Below are 25,058 nucleotides of genomic sequence, written 5' to 3'. Positions count from 1 at the left end.
AATTTATAAACATACATTTTATTTCTTTTATTTTAAACTATTTGTACAAATCTTTAAAAAAAATTACGAAAAAAACAAAAAATATTTTTGTACTATTTACTTAATTCTAATTTATTTTATTCTAATTATTTTAAATTTTTTTATTTACTTAATTTTTCTATTTACTTAAATTATAATATTTATCTTAAATCTGTTTTGTGTTAATTTCATTCTATTTTTAAAATATGTTAATCCCATAATTGCATAATTTTTTTAAATTAATTAAATTATTTATTTAAAAGTGTATTTTAATCTTTTTCTGTTATTTATTATTTATTTTTGCATATTTTTTAACACATATTTTTCTATTGACAATTCAGCACTCCCTTGGGGTGTTTGAAAACTCCTGTATGCAGTAAAAATATGACTCCTCCTTTGTTTCTGTTTGACCTGAACCTACAGTGGCCAACTGAAGTTACATCAATCACTAAGCAGGAGGACCTGACTGCCAGCTCTCAGTTGATGGGTCTGCTGGCTGTGCTTGTGGCCTGCTTCTCAAATGATAATGAGCGTCACCTGCACCACTCACCGGTCTCGAGTCCCACGGAGGAGGTCCGGAAGGATAAAAGGAGGAGTAACGACAGTGAAGGAGGAGAGAGGACCAGGCCTGGACTATTTATGTTGTTGTTTTATTATGTTTTATGCGGCAGTCGTCCATGAGGGGCTGCCGCTTATACTTTCGTTTTGTGTTCGTTCATTTGATTATTAAAGTTTTATGTTTTAATGTTCGCTGGTTCCCGCCTCCTCCTTCCCGATCTACGAACGGTGTTACACCTATTTAACTGGCAGCATTCCTCTAATTTTCACTGAGATTGCAAGATGGCGGGCTGCTCTAAGGTGACTGAAACCCTCTGACAGCAGGTTGTCCAGATGACAAGATTGTTTCAGCCACTGCAAGAGAAGCTGGTCATTCCAAATCTGATTTTTCGAAAATTGCAGGTTTACAATGACACTAATTAATTCAAGTCCCCTGAAAAGGCTGGCCGTCCACGTAACACAAATGCAGGAGAAGACATGATATTGCATACTCTCAATGGGGAATCGGTTCAACACTGCAGCTGGAATTGCTTGCTAGTTCAGTGCTGATCAGGGTAAGGATCTGTCTCTGCATGTTTAAAAGAAGTCGGACTGAAAGCGCACTCTGCAGTGAGAAAGCCTCTCATCAGCAGAAAGGATCAAAAGGCTAGACTTACCTTTGCTGAGGAGAATGTTGTATGGAGAGAGGAGAACTGGTCCACAGTTCACTTTAGTGGTGAGAGCAAGTTTAATTTATTTGGAATAACGAAATGGCCCGTCCAGAGTCGTGATTTTAACCCGTTTGAAAATCTCTGGAAAATCCTTGGAAACAAAGTCATTGCTAAGAAACCCACTACAGTGACCAAACTATGGAAGAGAGTGGAAGAAGAGTGGACTAAGATCACACAAGCGCAGTGTGAGAAACCAGTGATGTCCTGCGGCCGCAGATGTGCTGAAGTCGCTAAAAGCAGGGGCCTCTACAATTCCTACTAATTTCTGACAGCTGTAACCCTCCAAAATTTTAGTTGTAATCTTCTTTCATGCTACAGTGGTTACTGGTATTTTGATCACTGTGCTTTCCACAAAATAAAGGTTTTTGTTGAAATTCCTTGGATATTTTGTCAAACATGTTAGTAGAACAGTGGTATACCTACCATAATTGCATAATTTTTTTAAATTAATTAAATTATTTATTTAAAAGTGTATTTTAATCTTTTTCTGTTATTTATTATTTATTTTTGCATATTTTTTAACACATATTTTTCTATTGACAATTCAGCACTCCCTTGGGGTGTTTGAAAACTCCTGTATGCAGTAAAAATATGACTCCTCCTTTGTTTCTGTTTGACCTGAACCTACAGTGGCCAACTGAAGTTACATCAATCACTAAGCAGGAGGACCTGACTGCCAGCTCTCAGTTGATGGGTCTGCTGGCTGTGCTTGTGGCCTGCTTCTCCAGCGGATTTGCTGGCGTGTATTTTGAAAAGATCCTCAAAGAGAGCAAGCAGAGTGTCTGGGTCCGTAATATTCAGCTAGGTCAGCAGATTTCTTTAAAAAAAAATATGTACCTAGAAACTGCCGAGCAAACTATTTTTGTCCTTAAAGAAACAAAAATGCATTTAGTTTTGGTAGCTGTTGTTTACAAGTTTCTGCTTCAGGTTTCAGGAAATGTGTTTGCTTTTGAGCCACACTTGTTCCATCTCTCTTCTCAGGTTTATTTGGATTGATTTTTGGACTTGGGGGAGTGTTTGTGTATGATGGAGAAAGAGTGCGAGAGAATGGACTCTTTCAAGGCTACAACGGTCTGACGTGTACTGTGGTGGCTCTTCAGGTACATTATACATATGTACAGACCTGCATATCTCGTTGTTTGTTATTTGTGTAAAACATGCTCCACATACTTCCTGCAGGCTTTGGGTGGGTTAGTCATTGCAGCTGTCATCACATATGCAGATAACATCCTGAAGGGCTTTGCAACATCCATCTCAATCATTCTATCCACCCTCATTTCTTATTTCTTGTTGGAAGATTTTGACCCTACAAGGTAAGGCAGTTGCTACAAAACTCATACATTGTATTTGGGTCTTTCTCTGGAAACTGTGCCATGTGTGTCCCTTACTACTAGTAAAATTCACAAGATACTGAATATTCATGTGAATTATCAAATCGTATGCACAGTACAAGCATATTTGACTTTAGCGAGTATGTGGCTAAAGGTCATCCCACTCTAAACTCACATAAATGGTTGTGTCAGCATTACTGTGTTGAACTGGTCGGGATGGGCCAACAAACGGAGCAGTCTTTTTATTGCCTCTTTGTCCTCTGAGGCAAGTAAATTCACATTTATTCATTAAGCAAATGATTTTATCTAAAGAGATGCAGAGTATGTTTGTGTAGATCCACACACAAGTGTTTATTTTGTACTGTCTTACAACATCTTTGTTTGTTAAATGTGTCTCCTAACTAGAGTACAAAAATTGTCAATTTACATTTGTGTCATTTTTCATTTAAATTAAGCCAGAACACATTATCATTTCCTTTGAACAAGCCATCAAACAGTCCATTTATACCAGGTGTGTCAAAGACATGGCATGGATCTGCAGAAAAACAAATTAAGCATTCGTGTTCATTCATTATGCTGGTTTGATATATTCATAATATTCCATTTTTAGCTACAGCAGAGCAGATACACTTTAATTTATTGTATTGTATTGTATGGCTTGCAGTGGTAGGAAGTTTCTTTTCATTACACAAACAATATTTGCGCTTCTCGTCGAAACTGGATCTGTGGGTGACACAGCTGTCTCAGAGAAACACACTGACAAGATGAAGGGTTTTTAAGGGAAAGTATTAACAGTAGAAAAGTGAATTTCACACTTTACACTGTTACATTTGCACAGCACTAAATAAAGCCTTCCAAGTTTTTTTTGTTGTACTACTATCATTCCACTACTCTGCATCTTGTATTTTTAGCACGTTCACACATATTTTAATATTCCACTGCGCTGTTTTTTCCATTTTATTTTTATATGTAAACATGTTGCGTTTGCATCTTGCGTATTTTGCATCTTGCATGTAACACATATATATATATAAAGCATTATAAAAACGAGGCACTCAGTTTAAGGTTTTGACCTTCCTTTTCAAACACCCTGAGGGGCTGTTCAAACCGAAAGCGTTTTTGCACCCCGATATGCTACTTTTCCATTGTTTATATTTAAACATGCAAATGCAAGTCAAAAATGTTAAAAGATGTTTAACGCTTTGGGCACATTCACACAAAACCTGTTTTTGCCTTTAAAAACATTAGCTGTGTGACGGTGGAATCTCAAAGTTTCCCCATAGTTTGAACATTTTTCAACGTACAAGAAAAGAACGAGAAGAAAAAAAATTCCCAGCGTGCAGTGTGAAATAGGCCCTCGCCACCGCATCACGCTGCTGCCTTCCTTAAAAATGCAATGCTCCTATTGAAACTATTTGATAAAACTATGCTAGCCACAGGAAAAAAAACAAACATTGGTGGACACACAGAACATGGTTTGCAGCGTCGGAGACGTGAGCGAGACGTGAGCGCATCGGTCAAACATCCGTCTTGCGTAGGTTTATATAGAAAAACAATGGAAAAGCCATGCAAAGGAATGCAGAAACTCTGCTGGTCATTTATGCGACTTTTGTTTTTAAAGACAAAAACACGTTCTGTGTGAATGGCCACAAATGACAAAATTCATTTGTCAGTGAATTGTCATTGTGTTCCCTCCCTCAGCCTTTATCAGTATTTCCATATATGTAAATTCATATTTATTTATTCAAGAATATATTTGTTAGTATTCAGTAATCTATTCAAGTTTTAGGTTATAAATTCGAAACTTACTGTGACAGGGTTGAAGTAATCTGAATATTGTTGGGAACGTCTCCTAACGTTCACCTAACGTTTGTGACAGCAACGTCTTGCTAATTTCAGCCTGAGATGTGAAAATACGATTTCTTGACAGTTTGGCAATAACCTTTTCAAATGAAATTATTTAAAAAGTCCTGAACTTTTCTGGCATAAATGGCACCGTTTCTCGGGAATGACTCACTTATGGAACTTGAGGAAAATGAAGCTGTTTTTTTCTTTTGTAGTGTGTTTTTCCTGGGTGCCATGCTGGTTATCGCTGCTACGTTTCTCTACGGGTATGAGAGCACACCTGCAGTCAGCCCTGCTAAAGTATAGAAGACTGGACACAAGATGATAAACAACCCAAATCATCAGTGTCTGCTAAGATGCTGTACTTCAGGACAAGTGAACCAGTGATATTGTAAGGATGCTATTAGAAAGTAGCACAGAAACAAACGCTCAACCATCCAAAACTTGAATTGTCTTCTTTATCATTTCATGATTATCTGCACACTAACATTAAAAATGTAGAGTTATGAAACCCAAAGTGCTTCAGACCTTTTAGATTTTAGGACTGTTTGTTGCTTTTAGCAACAGGACTTTAAGGAATTCATTTGAAAAGTGTTTACATATCATAAAGGGATCTCTGTGACAGAGCCTTATAAATTCCATTTGCTACAGTTTTCATATTTATTTTCTGTGCCATACAATGGCGTATTAACAAAAGGGATTGTTTTACTTCTATGTATGCTTTGAGAAGCATCATTTTCTCAAAGCCAATAACAAGTGTTTCTAAAATGTCTTCCGGTCAAAGGCTGGTAATAAAAACAAGTTGAATCTCAAACGTTTGACCATTAGGAGTAATGACTGCATTTTGATTGGTGGAATAATTGTGGGAAAAATGTTGAGCTGGTGCTAAAGAGATCAGACTCCTGCAAGATGCTCAGTGCACTTTTATTAGTCCTTGAATGAACTTGAGTGAACTGTCAGACCTTGTTGCTCTTAGCTGGGGGTTTCAGTGGAAATCTGTATGTTGCATCACAGTTTGTTTTATGCAAAAACGACTTGCATGCAAGAAGGGAGATGAAAAATCAGTTTCCCCCTAACTGGGACTTTCTCGCCCGTAATGCAATGCTATGAAACTTTTCAACAGTAAACTCAGTCTCTTCCATTGCATAGACTCGTTTTGCAATAGGAAAGCATGTGGATATGAAAGTGGTTATTTTTAAGCAACATTTTTATTCCTCATTTCTGCACATCCTGTGCTATGAAATGTTGAAATCTTGAAGTGAAAGCACTTATTTTCTGCTGGTGTTCATGCATTTTCAGATACTGAGTTCATATGTTTTAATGTATCTTTATTTAGATGATCATCTTGAGGAGGAGTATGGCTTTGACAGAGATACAGAAGATGTAACTGAGAAATGATAGAGGGAGATGAAATTAGGTATTTATCATATTACAGAGAAGGAACCCCATATGATGTATATTCTACCTTCGTCTAGATCAGTGCTCCAAGCTTAGACGTACTGCATGCATCTCAACTTCCAACGAAACTTTCCTTTGAAAGTGATTTTAGGCGAAGCATCAGGCATGAATAAATGCTCTGTTAGATTTAAGAGTTAGTCATTATTATTTTCTGTTATATGTCCAGACTGGATATCACCTCTTCATTTCCAACCAGTCCAATTCAGTGCATAATCAAACAATACAATTCACTAAATTAAAAGCATGCAAATAATGAATAAAACTATGTATTAGTAAATTTAGCAGTTTCTTATGAAAGCATCAGCCACACACTTAATACTGTATTCATGTTGGTTTGTTGGTCCCTCCACAGAACAGTTTACTCCAGAGAAAGATGACAGAACCCACGGTTTAAAATTAATTTTAATTCATTTTTTTTTACATTAGATTTCCTAGAGCTTACTTTGTAAAAAACGTACTATCATCTGTTAGCTTTATAAAAATCTTTATTTAGATATTAATTTGCTTTGCATGCCAAGACTGCAATTAATTTTATTATAGTATTTATTTATTTTTGTTATTCTTCCATTTTTTTTTGTATTTAAAAAAGCCCTGTATGTAATTTTTGTGACACTTTATTAGCAAAAGCATTATTTTGAAAGACCAAAAACTGTAGCAGTAAGGGATTTAATTTTACATAGACAAAAGTTTTGGCCAGTTTTCATATAAAGTCAGTAACTGTGTAATCAAAAGCAACCTATTTGACAATTTTGTTTGTAATATTGGCTAAGTGCTACATTAAGCGCCACTGACTTAGAAGAGATAGTTCAGCCAAAAATGAAAATTCTGTCATCATTTACTCACCTTCATGTTATTCCAAACCTGTATGACTTCCGTTTTTCTGTAAAACACAAAAGAAGATATTTTGAAGAATTTTTTTTTTTTGGTACATAAAAAGAAAGTCACTGAGGTGCAATGTTGTTTTAAACCCTGTTAACATTCACTGCATGGACAAAAACAGTAGAAGCATTTTTCAAAATATCTTCTGTGTCCCACACAAGAAAAAAGTCATGCAGATTTGGAACGACACAAAGATGGGTAAATAAGGAAAGAATTTTCATTTTCAGGTTTACTTTGTATCCCTTGAAAGGTAAACCTGACATTTGTAATGGAAACTCAATTTCCTCTGTGTCATAATTACCTAAGGAGTGTCAGTGAGAGAGGACGGAGTGAGACAGCTTGAGAATAGAGAGAGGGAGATGGGGACGTGGAATGGCACAGATGGAGTGTGTATGGCATGTGACTAATCTGGTGAATGCCTATGGTGCAGCACCCACTGCGTAAACTCAAACGGACTCATGTGCGAGCACAAACAAACTCCTATCGACTCGCCATTGCCAGGATGTATCTGACTGGATGAATGGCCCCACTGCATCCATCTATTTTACCATATACACACCACCTCAACTGGCAGATGTCTTTCATGCACTCTGCAGTCTTTTTCGTCTTACAGCATGTAAAAGATGTCTGTTAGCATTTGAAATGAAGTCACAAGTCTCAGTCGACTGATATAAGTTTTAAAGAGTTTTGCTGGTTGTCCTAAAGCAAAAGATTTCCTGTGGGACCTGTGGTGACCTCTTGTTTCTTTTGATGCCACTGGATTCACTTTGTGTTGTATGGGACCAAACATTCAATCTTTTTCTTGCATTATATAACACACATCCTGAAAGTTTAGGGCCTTGTTGCAAAAAAACAACAACTTATAATTGTAAAGATATTATCACTAATTGTTTTCTTAAAGGGATAGTTCACTAAAAAAAAAAGAAAAATATGTAATCATTTACTCAGTCTAATGTCATTCCAAACCTGTTTGACTTTCTTTCTTCTATGGAACAAACATGAAGATATATTGAAGAATGCATTGAGCTATTTTTGTCCATATTATGACATGACTTGCGAGAACCAGTGAAGTTTGATTTTTGTTGACATTCGATATATTTGATGTAGTCTGTGTATGAATGTATTGATCAATGATTCTATTTGAGAGTGAATAAAGGCTGATCAAAGGCTGAATTCAAGCTGATCATCTTGCTTCAGAGAACTTTAAATATACCATTCGAGTTGTACTGATTAATGTTATGCTACATTTATGTCATATTCTAAGACTTAAATTTTTGGACCCCATTGGCTTTCATTGTATGGACAAAAATGTCTTCTTTTGTGTTCTGCAGAAGAAAGAAAACCTTACGAGTTTGTAACAACATGAAGGTTATTAAATTTTCATTTTTTTTCAGTGAACAATTACTTTAATTTAGGGGCTTATTCCAACCGGCACATTTAGTACGCGTTACTCCTAGTCATTTGCTAACCAAGTACTTTTAAGTTTAAAGGTAGTAAAAAGCAGAGAATTCCATTCTCAAAAGTCTAGTTGACTGAGAAACCCAACAAAACTGGGAATCCACAGGGCAATCCCAAAATCCAGTGTCCAAACAGTGCATGCAGTCTTCAATGTCCCATAGGCACTGTTAAGACAACCCTATTTGGGCGGTATCACTACCAAAGGTTGTCCTCTCCTGGGCCTCCACATCAGCACCTGGGCATCATTGGCATTGGGCCTGCCCAGCGCGTTGGGCGGGATGGGCTCATTGTTGCTGAGAATGTGCGGCTGTTCCTGGTGCGGTCGCCCCATCAGTTTGGCACGAGAACAAAGTGGCATGGAAGGATCCACCTCAATGTCTACGCGCATACGCCAGCGTACCGTCTGAAGAACAATACGCTCTTTGGTGTTTGCGTTTAGCGCCACCAGCCAGGTGATGAAGCTCTGGTCTCGGGTGATGTGCGTGAGCATGGGCATGTTGCTGTTGCTGATGGGCACCGCCCAAGTCACGCTGGGGTAGAAGTTGTCGTTCATGCTCACCGTTAGCCGGGAAGGCTTGGACGTGGGGCCTGAGAGGGTCACTGTTTCGGTGGTGTTACCGTACCAGGGATAACTGACGCCGTCAGAATCGCTTATGGCCTTCACCCGTCCTTCTCGAAGCTCAGGTAATTCCCAGCTGGACCTGCCGAAGCAAAGAAGGCGAGCGGTCAGGAAGGACAAAAGAGGCAAAGAGCGGCAGTGCCTTAATACATCAAGCGGGCAAACAAGGTAAGTGAATAGAGATGGTGAAGGTGGGTGAGAGGACCTGCTCAGTACAAAGTGCCTCATACAAATATGGAAAAACAGTGATTAAAAGACACAGGGCTGTGAATGAAATATTCATGAATGTGTTTTTTTTTTTTTTCTCAAGACTTCCGACTCATTTTCATTAGCTCTTCTTTTGCTGTCTCTGTCAGCTTCTCTCCTACTCAGATGGTCTCCTTGTTGATCCTGGGTTAAGTTTAAAAATTGAACCACAGAATTTCCCTCAATTTTAAGGGGCATGTTAGGAACAGCATTAGTACTACGTTTGAAATGTTGTTCAAAGACCAAAAAGATCCAGGATGTGGGTGACCGTGATTTCACCAAGTACAACATGTTCCTGGATCAACATCCTTGTTGATCCTGGAACAACATTCCTATCAACCAATCAGAATTGAGGGATAACTTTTCAGGAAATGTCTGTTTTAGGCTTACAATCAGGGTTAGGTGCTTCTACACCCTTGTTAATCAGCTATCATTTCACACTGATTTTAGGAATAAATTATGGGTAGGGTTAGGTTTACGGGTAGGGATTGGGTTTAGTCTATATTTTTGGACAGTAATGTTGATCCAGGATCAACAAAAGATGTTGATCCAGAAACATGTCTTACTTCAGCAAAATCACGGCGACCGATTACATCCTACTTGGAAAAACCATGATCAATAGATAAGGATTGGGCAAAAATTCTTTCAATTCATGAGTGTAAGTTTAATATGAACTTTGCACAACTCACCAGATGTAGAAGTGGAATGACAGAAAGCGCAATTTATTAAAAGAAATTCAACATAGTGCATTCTGGGTAATGGATTCTCTGCCCATAAGACCTATAAACCTTAAAAGTTCAAGGGTTTTTAAACTTTTTCAAAACTTTAAAACAAGGCTTTATTAAGCCACACAGTAAAAACATTACCTGTAAATTTTACAGTAAAATACTGGCAGAAAGGTTACCAGACAGTTACTGTAATTTTTACAGCAGCGTTGCTGTAATTCACAGCATTTTTCTGTGGTTCCTGATTACAGTAAATAACTGTATTTTTAAATTGCTGTATTTTTTTTTTTTTTACAGTGAACTACTTTAATGTGTATATGCTATATTTAGAGAATGGATGTAATATGCAGTATATATTTTCCTGATTGCTGAATATTAATGACAGCTGAATTTTAAATTTAAACTATTCATTAACTGCATCATGTTTTAAACAATATTTAACTGCATAAAGTGTTGTATAATGCATAACTTAATTCAATTTATTATTTCACAAAACAAATAATAATTTGACACTTATTAATTTTGAAAAACAGGTCAAAATTTATTCAATATATAGCTGTCAATTTGCATGAAAGAAATGTCATAAAACATTGTGTTTAGAATTATTTTGAATTTGAGTTAAATAACATGATCATAATAAAACGGTTGATGAATTTTCACCACTTCGTGGACAGTCCAACATGGCCAAACAACAAGTGAGTCCAACAAAAGTTCGGATCAAAAAAAGGAGAACGGTTCAGCTCCATATACTGTTCCATCCCAAGATGCAAAGACTGACTAGAAATATTGGAAAGAACAAAGAGGATAATATATTACAAAACATAATGATACAGTCAAATAGAGGGATGAAAGATAGTTAGATACAGATAGAGAGTAATAAAAGGATATAATAAAAGGAAAAAGAGATCTTGGTGTATGTGTATGAGTACTTCTTACATTTCAGAAACTGAAAATCCTTTACTTTGCAAAAAAGAGTGGCAACATGTTGGTTCACTTCAACCTGTTTCAATGGCACTTTTCCTTTCACTTTGTTCCTCTCTCTGGATTAATACCTACAAAGCGCCTAAAGGGTCAGGAAACAGACAATATTTAATTCACATTAGTTTTAGCTTTTGAGGTATGTAATCATGTTTTTGAAATTGGATCATGTTAGAGCAACGACCCACCACTTCCCAAAAAAAATTTCATGTCCCGCTAATTAAAAAACCTGTTTTAACTCATTAGCTTGCCAGTGTTAAATAGGGAAATTATTCACCCTAAAATTTTTTGAGAAACATTGTGTTAATGGCATCTGATATATGTAAAATGCAGGTACTGAAATGGTTAGAATTTAACCACAACCTTTGAATGAACTCAAGGTACTGGCTGTCTCCTCCTGGTACTCCAGATTGAATATGTAATGTGCTACGAACAGAGTGGCAAGGCCAGACAAAGCTTGGCTGGATTAACTCAGTTTTTAAACCAAAGTTAACAAGAGGCCTTACAAACAAACAATTAGCAAGTTAGAAAAGGTCCTCAAATACACCTTTCGCTGGTTACGTTAACCGCTTTAACAGCACCATTCAGAATTTACTATTTAGCGCCGTTTTCATTTGGGCACTGTGTTAACAGATGACCTCCTGTGCAAATTTGATTTACACCATAAAATATTCACAACAAAGTGTGCTGATCATCACAAAGTTACCATGAATCACTGTTGTCATTGAAGCATGTAATTCTTAACTGCCCAGTGCCGGGGACTGTGTGAAATTCTACCGCGACCGCGCTGCTGAAACCCCGCGCAAGTCTTCTTCACGCCCCGCGGATGGAGGATGCGTGAATCCGGGGTTACCAATATAAACAGCGAATGTAGATACACTACTACAGTTGCCAAACATGAAAAATAAAAAAACTGAAATAATAAGTCACTTACCACAGTTGCCACTCGTTCTCGACCGTTGAAGATCCCACAATGCCTCTGTAGATCACGTGATCCCAGAAGGCCTCGCTGTTTACAGCAATTTGCTGTATTATTAGAAAGACAGCTGACTGCTGTAATTTTTACAGCAATTTGTTACAGTGCAACATTTAAAGTTTATTTTTCAATATAAAAATACAGTTTGATTGTATGAATTTCTTTGAATTACACTTCAGTCTACTTCTTTACATTCACATTTGAATTGCAGTTCTGCATCCTGCTTGGCTGCAATTAAATGCAGGAATTCAACTGGAGTTTTGAAAGCATTCTAAGTTAAATTCTGAATGGCACACAACCCTGCAATAAAGAACAGATTCTACAAAGATATAGAGATGTCAAACCGCACAACCCGATACTCACTTATTTGTCGACAACAGATGACCACAAACCCAACAGAACGACCAATAAAAATGAAAACCTCCAACATTTTGTTTCAGTTTACTATCTATATCATGTTAGACAAAATGAAACTTGAGCTTGTCATTGTTTGTTTGGTTTATTGATTACTCACATGCCAATATCACCATATGTATTGAAGAACTCCATTTGGGTGCACGCCTGAATCCAGCCCACAGTCCATCTTTCGTTTCTGGGAACCGGGGGCATCACGATCCCGGCCGATGCTCTGAAGTACGGGGTCTTGTATCGCAGGACAATGGGCGAATTCTCCTCAATGATGGTCGGGCATTGGTCAATGGAGGCTGAGACCTCATAGACCACTATGTTCTCCCGTCGGATGCGGGGCTTGCAGGCGATGCTCTGAATGCAACCCATGGTCCTGCTTATTAGGGGTGTCAATGTGGCCAATGACAGAAAAAAGAGGATATATTTAAGCAATATATTCATTGGCACTTTTTACATCCCTTGAAACGCTGACAGATCCTCCTCTTCATTTCCAACTCAATATATTCTCGATAAATCCTCTGGGTGAAAGCAATTAAAAGCATGTCTGCTAGACAAACATGTTTTGTTGCATTTCAGAGCGCCCGTGTGTTGTTCTAGCACGTCTTTTTTAGACAGGCGAAGAAGTGTAACGGGAACACAGCGGTGTTGTGGAAATAAGGGTGTGTGGATGATCCGTGTCGCCTGTTCCTGAAGTGCTGGAGTGCCGCACTGCCCTTGATGCTCGTCCCGAGCAGATGTGATCCGGCCTCCACCGAATCGGACACCCGGTGTGCACCTGTTTCCCGTCCTCCTTCCAATTCACGCGTCCGGCTGTAGCTCTGAGCCCTTTGATCCTGGTTTTTCTGCTGGACTCGGGCATGTCAGTGCTGAAGAGGGAGCCGGTGCTGCATAGAGAGTGTATGCTGGTTATATTTCCTCCAGGTGAACGACCTACCCAACATTTTGTTGATGCGGCTCCTTTTGAAAAGGGGGAAGCGACACACAGACGGAGCCAACCGAGGAAGGATTCAGTGCATCTGATTTACAGTGCAACCTTGGGTCGGTTGTGCTACGTTTAAAAACGAAATTCCTGTCATGGGCATCACTGGACTAATTGTGTGTTTTTCCTTTGTGCGTTTCCATCCCTTACATCCATAGCGAAGACACCCTGTGCAAATCTATGGAGAACACAAAGATGGTGATAGTAATAATAATAAAAACACCGCGCATGCAATCCCCCTGCACCATTATATAGCGCAGTGATTTTTAAATATATCCCTCCAATGAAAAACAGCAGAGCATCTTAACGCAGACATGTGCTTATATGGTCGCTGTTCAGTTGCAGTGAGGTGCTGATCAGTGTTGCCAGATCGCGCGAGAAAAAAAAAAAGCAACCTGGTCGTGTTTACATAAAAGCTAGATCAAGCAATGCTAAATTGCAACTTATTATTTTGTAAACGAATAAATAAAATCTAAATAAGTGAAAAATGATCTCTGTCGTGCGTATGGATACACTATTTAGTATTAGGATTATATGTACCTTAACATAATACTGAGAAAACTGTTCCTTCAAAATACGTAATAATAAACATTTTCAAAGTTGAACAGGTTAAATTATGTTTAACTGGTTAGAAGTTGAGCTTTTTCACATTTCCGGGTTTCTCAGCAGCAGAAGTCGTCATAGTTGGGTAAACTTCTGTAGCAGTGAATGGGAGACTACTACAGATATATTTTTTGCATTCCCATTTGCTCAAACAGCAAAAGAAAAACTCCACTATAGTGTTTTCATGACTTAAAAAACCCCAAAAAGGAATCAGTCAGTAGAAAGAACGATGTCAAATTTACCATAACTCCAAAAGACGCTGTATTAGAAACACCCTCGCGTTAGCGTTAACTAGTTTTAGTTTTTTTGTAATTTGATGCAAAGGTAATACAATATATAGTGTTATAAATGTACATGCATTTTTAAAACAAAATTAAAATACAAAAAACTTTGGAGGATTACGATTCTGATGACCGTTGAAACGTCTCAGTCTTGTGAAAAGGGTCCATATCAGGGTAGCCATATTTATTATTATTATTTTACAGGAATGAAAACGAGGCCGTGAAGGGTAAAAGTGCAGTGTCTTCAATAGATTGTGCTGTTGTTTAACAAAATACCAAGTGTTCAGCTGATGATATGTCTTTACGAAAAATAAGTTCAGTAGAACAAAAAAGCTGTGTTGTGAAAATTACATGTAAAGACCCTTTTTCCTTAGAAAATGCAGAAATACTGAATGGTTAGTCATACTTTGTGCTATAATGAAGGTCAAGCATCAGCAAACCTAAATTATGGTAATATATTCTAAACATTATGCCAAAATGTGGGAATGCTCGTATTCAAATTATAAGCAACTTTATATATATATATATATATATATATATATATAAGCTAGTGGGTAACCCATCACAGCGCCTAGCAGCTTGTATATATGGAACCTAAAGAGTCTATATCTAGAAAGCTGGATCTTAATTCAAATATTCATTTGTATGAGCAAACCTATCCACTTCATTGTAATGTTTTAACATCAAGTCGGTTTGGAGCAACAGCAGGAGGGAAGAGCACAGAGAAGTAGAGAGAAAAATTATAATTTTGTATTATGTTCTAATGTTATTTTAGTTTTATTATTTTAAATAATAAAACTAAAGGCATTTTTTCTCTATATTTATATATATATATATATATTTAAAAAAAAAACAAAAAAAAAACGACGTCGCTTTTAATAAGCGGACATGGCAACACGGGTGCTGATGCTGGTGCGCGAAAGGGCGCAGGAGGGGTGCGCCTTCTAGAGAGCGTTTTTTTATTTTATTTATTTTTTTATTAGGATTATCAAGAAGTATACAAAAATATACAACCCTAGTAACAGCAAAATCACAAAACAACAAGAAATAAAGTACAAAAAAAACATACAGGGCCAGGGGCAATATAAATTACATTATATAAAGTACAGGTGCCTCAAAAGGCACTTTTTAACAACCAGGCAAAAGGTCACAGAGCATTCAGTCAACTGTACATTATAGGAAATAACCAATATTATAAGATGCACACAATGTTGTTCTAGAGAGCGTTCAGAGCTAAGGGCGTCGTTTAAGTGACGTCCGTAAATCCTCTGCTCTCTGATTGGTCGGACACGTGTACGGCGGAAGTGGAATCTGCCCGCCGCACTTCCTTGACACGCATCAGCCGGTCATTCAACCAGCTCTGTACCGGACTCCCAGGGGTCGATGGTCAAACATTGAGTGCAGCTCTCTCTTATCCGTACGGTTTATGATTGTGGCTTTGCTGCACAGGCTGAAGAAGCTTCCACGCGCTGTGCACGGGTGGAGTGTGATGATGAAGCCGCAGGTCCTGTTTGTTTTGGGCGGGCCTGGCGCGGGGAAAGGGACACAATGCGCGAGAATCGTGGCGGTAAGAGAGATGCAGCATTAAGTCTTTTATCATATTGAGGGAGAATAGCCATTTAAGCGTTGTGTTTCAGACAACGAGGCTTCATGGGGCTGGTAGAGTGGTAATGGATTCAGATTTGCTGCAGCTTAAGTTGCAAGGACCGTTCATTTCCGCGTTTCCTCTAGACGTTTCATAAGGAAATGCCATTTGGTCCCTTTAACAGCGACACTATGTTTCATCTGACATGTTAGTATGATAAATTTGATGGGAATTTGATCATTTTCTCAAAATGTAAATATACATTGAGTTCCCTGGAGTGTTAACGCATTCATATTCATGTATTCTGGTTATGAACAGGACCTGTGTTCAGTCAGGTCCCACCCTGCTCTCCACCACGTAGGGATATGCCGGTATAAAATTTTCATGTTAATTAAATGAATTATTATTATTATTATTATTTCTGCAGTTTAGCACCATCTGCTGTCAGAGAGTGAAAGTGCGCTTTCATCCAGCGCGTCTCTCGCATGTTCCGCCATATGCTTCTCGTCCGCGCTTATTTACATCAGAGTGCGCACGCGTCTTTCACGCAGCATACAGCGGTGTTGTGCATTTTGACCAGTTGATGGGAAAAGTATTCTTAAAATGCATTCAAAATTCGGAATAATTTGTAATATATAATTATTCACGGTATTTAGAAGTGCCCACGATAACAATATCGTGCATAGTCATTACCGTGATATATCGCATTACCGAATACCGGCACAAGTCTAGGCACCAGCACTGGGTAGAAGGGCATATGTGTGAAACGTAAAACTGATATGACTATACATGATAATACAGTATAAACCGTAATATTGAGTAATTTCTGAAGCATTCATTTAAAGACACTGAAGGCATTGAATACTGACATAATGGCTGCAGAAAATCCACAGGAATAAATAAAATGTAAACTTTAATAATATTTCACAATATTACTGTTCAGTACAGCTTTAAATGTAGTTTTTGTAATGCTTTAGAATGTGTCCTGTTTAACTGTATTTTTTTCTGAGCTAAAAATAATGACTTTAAATACGTTCTTACTATGATTTACAGACGACACCCACTAAAATATCACAAGAATATGTAGATGACATTAAAAGACTATTTAAAAATAGTTACTAATTATTTACAAATTAAAATACTAATTAATCATGATTTTAACTCTTTACCAATCTAGGCCACTATCCTTCATTCACAGCAAGAAGTTTTAATTTAAAATCAAATAAAATTTAGTATGATCACTTTTCTTTTATATATTTTAGTAAGCACTGGTCAGAATAAGTATGTTGTTTCATTTTTACATAATTATATCTGTTACACTGAATGGTGATGGAACATTATTTCACCCATATTTTGACATTTTTATTTTGACAAAAGTTATTTGAAACACTTGCAGTATATACTTGCATTTAATATGCTTTCTGTGTATATAAAATCACTTTTGTAAATACTGTATAATTTGATGCAGACAACAAAATGCGACATCTTGTCTCTGACCCACATATGTGTGTACAGTAGAGCCCGACCGATATGGGTTTTTTGGGGCCGATACCGATGCTGATATTAGGGAGTAAAAAAAAGGCTTGCAAAAAAATAAGAAATCAGGAAGGGGGCCAACACTTTTTCACACCACTGTATATGGGAAAGTGTATATTTGCATTAACTGCCACAGCATTTCATGTCAGCTACTCATATCTTATAATTTGATCCAATCTCTGTTCTCATTTTGTAAAGCTGTTTAGTCCGTACTTAAGAGTGTTAGAAAAAACCTTCTTTATTAGCCATATGGCATCTGAACAAGGTTGTAAAATGAGTCTTTTGTGTGCTCATGATGGCCACACATACTCTAGCAGCCACACTTGACTGAATTTGTGTTTCATGATCTTAAAAACCATTAGATATGTCAAAAGTAGTGTCTGGACGGCCTTTGCTACAAAGCTGCCTCTTCAATTACCAAACCCATACACGCCTCTCTTTTTTTCTTTCCATTCATATAAATGACAACTGTCATATTCCATAATAAGGAGCTTATAATCTTACGGGACTATAACGTGCTGCATTGCAGTTCGTAATATGTGATGTTTTTGTTTAACTGTCTCTCTCCTGCGCTCAGAACTACAGCTACACTCACCTGTCTGCCGGAGACCTGCTGAGAGAGGAGCGCAGCCGCAGCGGCTCTGAGTTTGGTCAGCTCATTGACACCTACATCAAAGAGGGCAAGATAGTTCCTGTTGAAATCACCATCAACTTGCTGAAAAAGGTGGTTACACTCGTCCTTCCTGCTTAACAAGCCAAAGCATTCCAGGTCGTGACTCATGGTGACTGTAGAAGGAAACTGGAACATGAGCAGGCAACATTTTCAAACAGATAGAGAAATTTTACTTGATAACAAATGTGAGCAGATTCAGGGGAGGAGAGTTCAAAGAGCGGCTCATAATAGCCATAAATGGACAGGCTTGTCTCATAATAGGCATAAATCCGATACCATTATAAAACTGACAAGCCTCTTTACAGTCAAGTTGTAATTCTGATTGACCGGCCTTTTCTGAGCAGAGCAGTCATTTATCTTATCTAAAAATGGATGTATTCTGATATTTATCTTTACTGGAACAAAAAAAACATCTGTATTTATCAGGCAATGGAAGAGACCATGAAAGCGGATGAAAAGAAGTTCCGCTTTCTTATCGATGGTTTCCCACGTAACCAAGACAACCTGCAGGGATGGAACACTGTCATGGACGGAAAGGCAGATGTCAAGTTTGTTCTTTTCTTTGACTGCGGCAATGAGGTGAGGGGCAGCATATGTTTTAAGAGTGTTTTTGATTTATTGCACTACCATTACAGTTGATTAAAGTGGCATCTGATGTTTGATGTATCATTTGGAATGAAAAATAAAATAATTTTTGGAAATTTGTATTTGTAAATAATAGAGGTGTAATGGTACACAAACACAATGGTTCGGTACGTGTCTTGGTTTTGATGTCACTGTTCGGTACAGCAGGGAGGAAAAAATAAACAAAATGGTGTATTCTTTTTTTGTTTTTATTAAAGAGTGGTTTACTGAACAAATTGTTGCTCTGATTTTAAATAAATTCAATTATAATAAATTTCTTAAGGATGAAAATCGACCTCAGCTAATGCTGTAAACTATAGGGAGCCCTATTACTTGCACATTAATATTAAAGATTACAATGAACAACAGAGTCCAAACTATTAAATTCAATTGTTATTTATATTTATGTATAATAATTAAATACACAAATTGTATGCAAACACATAAATTGCACATAAGGCAGTCTATTTGATGTTGAAATAATCAGTTGCACGGTGACTGTCATAACTTAATAATTATGACATCACTAATAGGTTAAGTAAAATATAATTAATATATAGGCTTATTTAGTGATATGCTTTTCTCCAGAGTTAATTTCTCTAGCAAACAATCAAGCTGTGGACACTAAATGACTGGCCTGAGGTATGTAATGCTGTGTGACATTTTGTTTACAAGCTGTTTTATTGTTGTATTTCTGCAGTTGAAACACTGGTTGAGTGATTACATGAGACATGAGATGTTCATTCATGTTTATTTCATGCTATAACTAGTAGTAAAGAGAAAGGGGAGATTGCGTTCAATCGCGCTCCACACTGTGGCTTGAACTGAGGTGCCTATACAGTGAGCGAGATTTATTATTTCAATTTCCTGGAAAAAAATGGTCAGAATTTGAAAGATGAGACTTTGTTTCTTATCGAAAGTAACAATATAAAAAACTAAGTTTCCAATTAAGTTCCATAGGTGCAGTGGTTCCATACACATGCATATAGAATCGAAACACCTAGTAAATAACATTTAGTAAAAAGTTTTTAAATTACCATCATAAGAAAATTATTTTAAACTGATTTTTATTAATAATGTACAAAAAAAAATGTGTAACAAAAAAAACTATTGATCAATCATAAACACCAAAGAGATCACATTCACAATTTATACTGTCTACATAAAATGTGATTTTCAGCTGTTGTGTTTTTCAGGTGTGCATTGACAGATGTTTAGAGCGGGGCAAGAGCAGCGGACGCACTGATGATAACAGAGAAAGTCTAGAGAAAAGGTAGATCTCCCCATTATAACTGTATCAGATATATTGCGCTGCATACAAAGCATGTAATATGATTACTGTATGTTAGCAGACCTATACGGAAAAGGATGGACTCTCACAGTCATGTTTACAGTGACTTTGGTTGTGCTTTTGATTCGCCTTAACTTTAATTTTCAGGATCCAGACGTACCTCCAGTCCACACGGCCCATTATAGAGCAGTACGAGAAGCAGGGGAAGGTGTGCACGATTGATGCCTCCCGATCAATGGATGAGGTACGACTGGTTAGCTTATTTCATTAAATGTATTTTTTTTAAGCCTGATGCTTTTTGTAAAGTTTTGTATTAAAGGTAAATCAAATAGAACTTAATTTTATTATGCTTTATTAATTGATAGTTTTTGAAAGGCTATCAAAAATGCTTTGAAATGCTTCGTTATCACGACTTAATTTTCTCGTGATCTTGACATAGCGAAAGTTGTTTTCTCGTTATCACGACTTATGCATATTAATAAAAAATAGTAGGAACAGGAATAGTTCACCTGAAAACAAAAATCTGCTGAAAATTTACTCTGGCCATCCAAGATGTAGATGAGTTTGTTTCTTCATTGGAACAGATCTGAAATGTAGTATTGCATCACTTGCTCAACGATGGATCCTCTGCAGTGAATGGGTGCCGTTAGAATGAGAGTTCAAACAGCTGAAAAAAACATCACAATAATCCACACCACTCCAGTCCATCACTTAACGTTTTTTTTTTAAGTGAAACATTGCATGTTTGTAAGAAACAAATCCATCATTAGTACATTTTAATTTTAATCTGTTGCTTCTGGCCAAAATACAAGTCCATAATCCATAATAATGCTTCCTCCAGTGAAAAAGTCCATCCCTCTCACATCAAAATCCACCATTTTAGTCAGAAGAAACTGTATTAAGTTAAAAATGCCTTAATGATGAATTTTCTTACAAACATGCAGCTTTTCGCTTCTCAAGACATTAATTGATGGACTGGAGTGATGTGGATTATTGTGATGTTTTTATCAGCTGTTTGGACTCTCATTCTGACGGCACCCATTCACTGCAGAGGATCCACTGGCGAGCAAGTGATGTAATGCTACATTTCTCCAAATCTGTTATGATGGAGAAACAAACTCATCTACATCTTGGATGGCCTGAGGGTGAGTACATTTTCAGCAAATTTTCATTTTCAACTATTCATTTTAAGGACACAATTTTCATGAAAATCCCAATATTATTTTATTAATCATACTCATTAAGAAGATGTATACTTTACTAGAATATATAGTCTCTATATGTTGCTATACAAAAAATGCTGTTATTCTATTGTGCATATAAATATTAGACGAAACACTTAAGCTTAAAAAAACCAAAGGAAAATTAGAAGTGTTATACTAAATTATTAAAACTAAAACTGAAATCACAAAAGCACATGACATAAAAAATAATGAAATGAAAACTGAAAATAAAGGCTTATTTGAATTAGTTTCTGTGGTTTTTGTTGTTGTTGTTTTTTTAGTATTTAATACCATATTAACAATATATTGATTAGGGCCAAGTAAAAAATGTTGATTTCTCGATTTTAATCTATTCTCATTTTTACAAAATATCTATTCTTACATCCAATTAGTCCCGATTAGTCTAGCTTGTTTTCAGTTAATGAACGGAACATTGTAGCCTCCCATCCAATCAATTGCAATAAGTTTTGTGCTTTGTTACATTTGATATGAAACAAAGTCTAAGATTTCAAATTCTGTCCAATTTATTACAATATTAAACTTATAAATACAGTTTTTGCGCTGTTTAATGTGGAGTGACAGATCGCTGTAGCGCCTCAGTTCAAGAGAAGTACGTGAGAACTGATCATCTCCTCCGCTTTAATAGTTAAAAGAGTGTAAACAATGTCACTTAACATGACATTTACCTCAGAAAAAAACACATTCGGTGACCATAAACTCATTAGTCAGCTAGAAAAATGAACTTTAGAGAGGAGCATTTTGCTAAATATATGCACCATATAACATATTCATTATAATTTTTTACTGTTCTTCAATATTTAATTTGTTTAAATAAATCAGTCAAGTTTTTACGGAAGTTCTAAGAGGCCATAGATTCTAATTTTTTTTTTCTTGTTTTGTCGTGATGACCTAATTATCTTGTGATCTCGACATAACAAAAGTTGCTTTCTCGTTATCACGACTTAATTTTCTCGTGATCTCGACATAATGAAAGTAGTTTTCTCGTTATCACGACTTAATATTTTCTCGTGATCTCGACATAACGAAAGTTGCGTTGCTTTCTCGTTATCACGATTTATTTTTCTCAAAAGCAAAATATCAAAAGCAAGTAAACATAAAATATCAAAAGCAAGTAATCATATGGTTTTACTGAACAAAACAGTTAATATTTACATCATGTAATAAAACAATATAATCATAACTTATGTACATTATGTATTATATCAAATGCCTGCAGAGGGCGCCAACAGCCTGATGATTGTTTTTACACTTTACAGCACGATCTAATACTTGTTTAATATTTAATTCAAATGTCAAATTTATGATTCTTTAGAAATACTACAGCCACTGAAATTTCTTGAACAAGCACATGTAGACATCAAAACATGCAATCTCAGAGCGAGGGTTTAAACTTTTATAAAACGCATATTAAACCGGCAGCGCATATATTAATTTAATTGAATCGCAGCCTTTGTGAATTCACAATAGCACTATGCTTTACAATTTTTAAATGGTTTTAATATTTTGTGCAGCCTTAGAAAATGGTCGAATAATGCTTCTCACGGATTCTCGTCTGTGGAATGCGCCACTTTTGGTATTTTGCCAGTTAATCGACACGAGCAAAATGCCATCAAGGATTTTTTTTTAAATATTCGAGTACTCAAATTTAATCGAGGAATCGTGACAGCCCTACTCTCGTCTCGTGTATATTTTACGACATTAGTTGAGATTTTTTTCCTTGAGAACATTTGCCATGTACTTTACCTGATATATATCCAAAATAATCTATATTAAATCAGAATCGAATCGCAAGTTTGTGACTCAAAATCAAATCGAATCATGAAACGTCAAAACCCGGCCCTAATATTGATGTATTATTAAATACAATAATAATAATATAGAAATAATACGAAAATAACACTGCTCTTTACCGTGCCATAGTGCAGTAGAGGTAAATAATAAACATCTGTCCATCTTTTTGAGTTTCATATTGCTTCCTTTTACCTGTGTTTTTTTTTCAGGTGTTTGCGGATGTGAAGAACATTCTGGATAAAGAAAGCTAAACATCCACAGCAAAAAAAAAACAAATTCTGGGAAATTAAGGTGTCTGTTTGTTGTCGGCAGTGCTATGCCTTCATGTATCGATATCTACATTTTTACTCATTCAACAGTAAAATAGGGGTTTTTAGTCGTGAGAGAGAGTGTGCTCATATCTATGTTTGTAAGTCTGAAAGGAAAACACTTGTTGAGCAAACTATCCACGCTTACTCAATATTACACTGAAGAGGAACAATGTTTCAGTAGAGAATCAAGCCAGTTTGAGCAATAATGTTCAGGGCACTTCTATAGGAACAGAACATGCACGCTTCTGCTCTTAACTTCAAGATAGTCTTCTGTGTCAAACATGTGAGAGATGTTACGAAACATCCACCATTCAGTGTATAAAACAAATAAGCCAAGAATAGAAATAAGCCAAGAGTAGGTTGGAAAATACTGCATTTATAATTGGTTTCATTCTCTAAACTAATGAGTGATTATAAATGACCAACAGGAAGTAAGAGTATCTGAGTAGATTTCCAGACCTGTTTGTGTTATGTTTGGTTGCGTTTCTCATTGTTTTGTATAGTAATCCACAGCAGGTTCTGAGGACTGTTTGCTGGCCACCCCATAGAGAGCTGAGTTTTAGCTGTATGTTTCTCTTTTATCATATTGTGGCTGCTGTGTTCCAAACACGTGCCGTCTTTGCTCAGGCAGTAGATTTTAAGATGTGGGGAATTGGGGGCTCATGCTTTTATTTGATTGTCTCAGTGTCTTTGGGGTTGTTCGTGAATAAACTGAATTTGTCATATTGATGTGACGGTCCAGCAAATAACACAAAACAATATATGAAATATTAAGGATGACAGAACCCTCTGGGGAAAAAAATAAATGTTATGATGTCGAATGTCTTCTGACTCCAGTCTAATGCTCAGTTTTAATTTTGTAACTTTTTTATATCAGCAATTCAAAGATCTGCATACAGGAGAAGAATATACGCCTTCTTGATTTAAATGCTAGTTTCACATATATATGGCAGGCACTATTATATGCATCACCAAAATTATTAATGAAATAAATTGAAAATGTAAAAAAAGAACCAGCAGTTTGTCTCTTTTAGCAACAAAAAAATTGTTTGTCAAAGAAAAAAAAAAAAAAATTGTTTAATGTTTTCCATAAAAATATGAAGCAGCACAACTGTTTTCAATATTAAAAATCAAAAAATGTTTCTTGAGCAGCAAATCAGCATATTAGAATGATTTCTGAAGGATCATGTGACACTGAAGACTGGAGTAATGATGCTGAAAATTCAGCTTTGCATCACAGGAATAAATTATATTTTAAAATGTATTAAAATAGAAATCAGTTATTTTAAATTGTAATGATATTTCATAATGTTACTGTTTATTTTTTTACTGTATTTTTAATCAAATAAATGCATTGTAAGAGACAACATTGAAAAAATCTTACTGACCGCACACGTTTGAGTGGTTGTGTATGTCATTCAGTTTCAGTGTGTTGAACATCACAGGGTTGAAGGTCATTGCAAAGATGAATATTAAAAGCCTTATAACTAGCAAATAACATAGAACAAGTCAAGTTACACTCAGTTATTCTAAAAGCTTTCTTAAAGGGGTCATAGGATGCCCATTTTCCACAAGTTGATATGATTCTTTAGGGTCTTGATGAAAAGTCTGTAACATAGTTTGGTTAAAAATTCTCAATGGTAGTGTAAACATCTTTTTACCCTGTCAAAACCAGCTCTTTTCAGATCAAGCCGTTTTTGTAGCATTTTCCTTTAAATGTTAATGAGCTCTGCTGACCCCGCCCCTCTCTTCCGAGTCGCTCTCAGAGAGACTGTTTACTTTAGCTGCATTCATCGTGAAACTTGCTAATTAGCACTTTATTAGGAAAGGCGATTTGCAAAGATTCATTACAAAACATTATACTCACTTCTTCTGTAGATGAGGCTGGATCATGAATGATTCACGCGAACATAGACGCATTTATGTAGATC

General features: G+C 36.4%; 3 protein-coding genes across 3 annotated transcripts in view; 2 read left to right on the top strand and 1 right to left on the bottom strand.

The window, feature by feature from the left end:
* slc35a3b (solute carrier family 35 member A3b) overlaps positions 1–5,257 on the top strand; it is a 26,116-nt gene extending 20,859 nt beyond the window's left edge. Inside the window, exons 5-8 of the mRNA XM_016464575.1 lie at positions 1,917–2,091; positions 2,268–2,386; positions 2,466–2,599; positions 4,678–5,257. Coding sequence (XP_016320061.1) covers positions 1,917–2,091; positions 2,268–2,386; positions 2,466–2,599; positions 4,678–4,768 — 519 coding nt within the window. The 3' untranslated portion in view covers positions 4,769–5,257. The remainder of the gene's footprint in view (positions 1–1,916; positions 2,092–2,267; positions 2,387–2,465; positions 2,600–4,677) is intronic.
* Positions 5,258–8,209: 2,952 nt separating this feature from the next.
* LOC107671676 (protein FAM78B-like) lies at positions 8,210–13,360 on the bottom strand. The gene is made up of 2 exons (XM_016464588.1): positions 12,316–13,360; positions 8,210–8,958 (listed from the first exon to the last, which is right to left on the bottom strand). Exons 1-2 carry the CDS (start codon positions 12,648–12,650, stop codon positions 8,436–8,438), a joined length of 858 nt encoding a protein of 285 aa, XP_016320074.1. The 5' UTR covers positions 12,651–13,360; the 3' UTR covers positions 8,210–8,435.
* A 2,006-nt stretch (positions 13,361–15,366) lies between these two features.
* On the top strand, positions 15,367–23,080 carry LOC107671754 (UMP-CMP kinase-like). Its single transcript, XM_016464704.1, has 6 exons — positions 15,367–15,639; positions 17,771–17,917; positions 18,293–18,445; positions 19,687–19,763; positions 19,929–20,025; positions 23,026–23,080. The coding sequence occupies exons 1-6, from the start codon at positions 15,499–15,501 to the stop codon at positions 23,065–23,067; spliced, it is 657 nt and encodes a 218-aa protein (XP_016320190.1). The 5' UTR covers positions 15,367–15,498; the 3' UTR covers positions 23,068–23,080.
* The last annotated feature ends 1,978 nt before the right edge of the window (positions 23,081–25,058 follow it).

This window comes from Sinocyclocheilus anshuiensis, unplaced genomic scaffold, assembly GCF_001515605.1.
Source record: "Sinocyclocheilus anshuiensis isolate Anshui unplaced genomic scaffold, SAMN03320099.WGS_v1.1 scaffold524, whole genome shotgun sequence".
NCBI classification, from domain to species: Eukaryota; Metazoa; Chordata; class Actinopteri; order Cypriniformes; family Cyprinidae; genus Sinocyclocheilus; species Sinocyclocheilus anshuiensis.
The sequence above is the reverse complement of the archived record's forward strand: the minus strand, read 5'-3'. Positions and strand labels throughout refer to the sequence as shown.

Coding starts and splice junctions, on each gene's coding strand:
- LOC107671676 (XM_016464588.1), bottom strand. CDS start 12,650: ATGAATATATTGCTTAAATATATCCTCTTTTTTCTGTCATTGGCCACA. Junction 8,959..12,315: donor ACATATGGTGATATTGGCAT/GTGAGTAATCAA, acceptor TTGCTTCGGCAG/GTCCAGCTGGGAATTACCTG.
- LOC107671754 (XM_016464704.1), top strand. CDS start 15,499: ATGATTGTGGCTTTGCTGCACAGGCTGAAGAAGCTTCCACGCGCTGTG. Junction 15,640..17,770: donor AATGCGCGAGAATCGTGGCG/GTAAGAGAGATG, acceptor TCCTGCGCTCAG/AACTACAGCTACACTCACCT. Junction 20,026..23,025: donor CCTCCCGATCAATGGATGAG/GTACGACTGGTT, acceptor TTTTTTTTTCAG/GTGTTTGCGGATGTGAAGAA.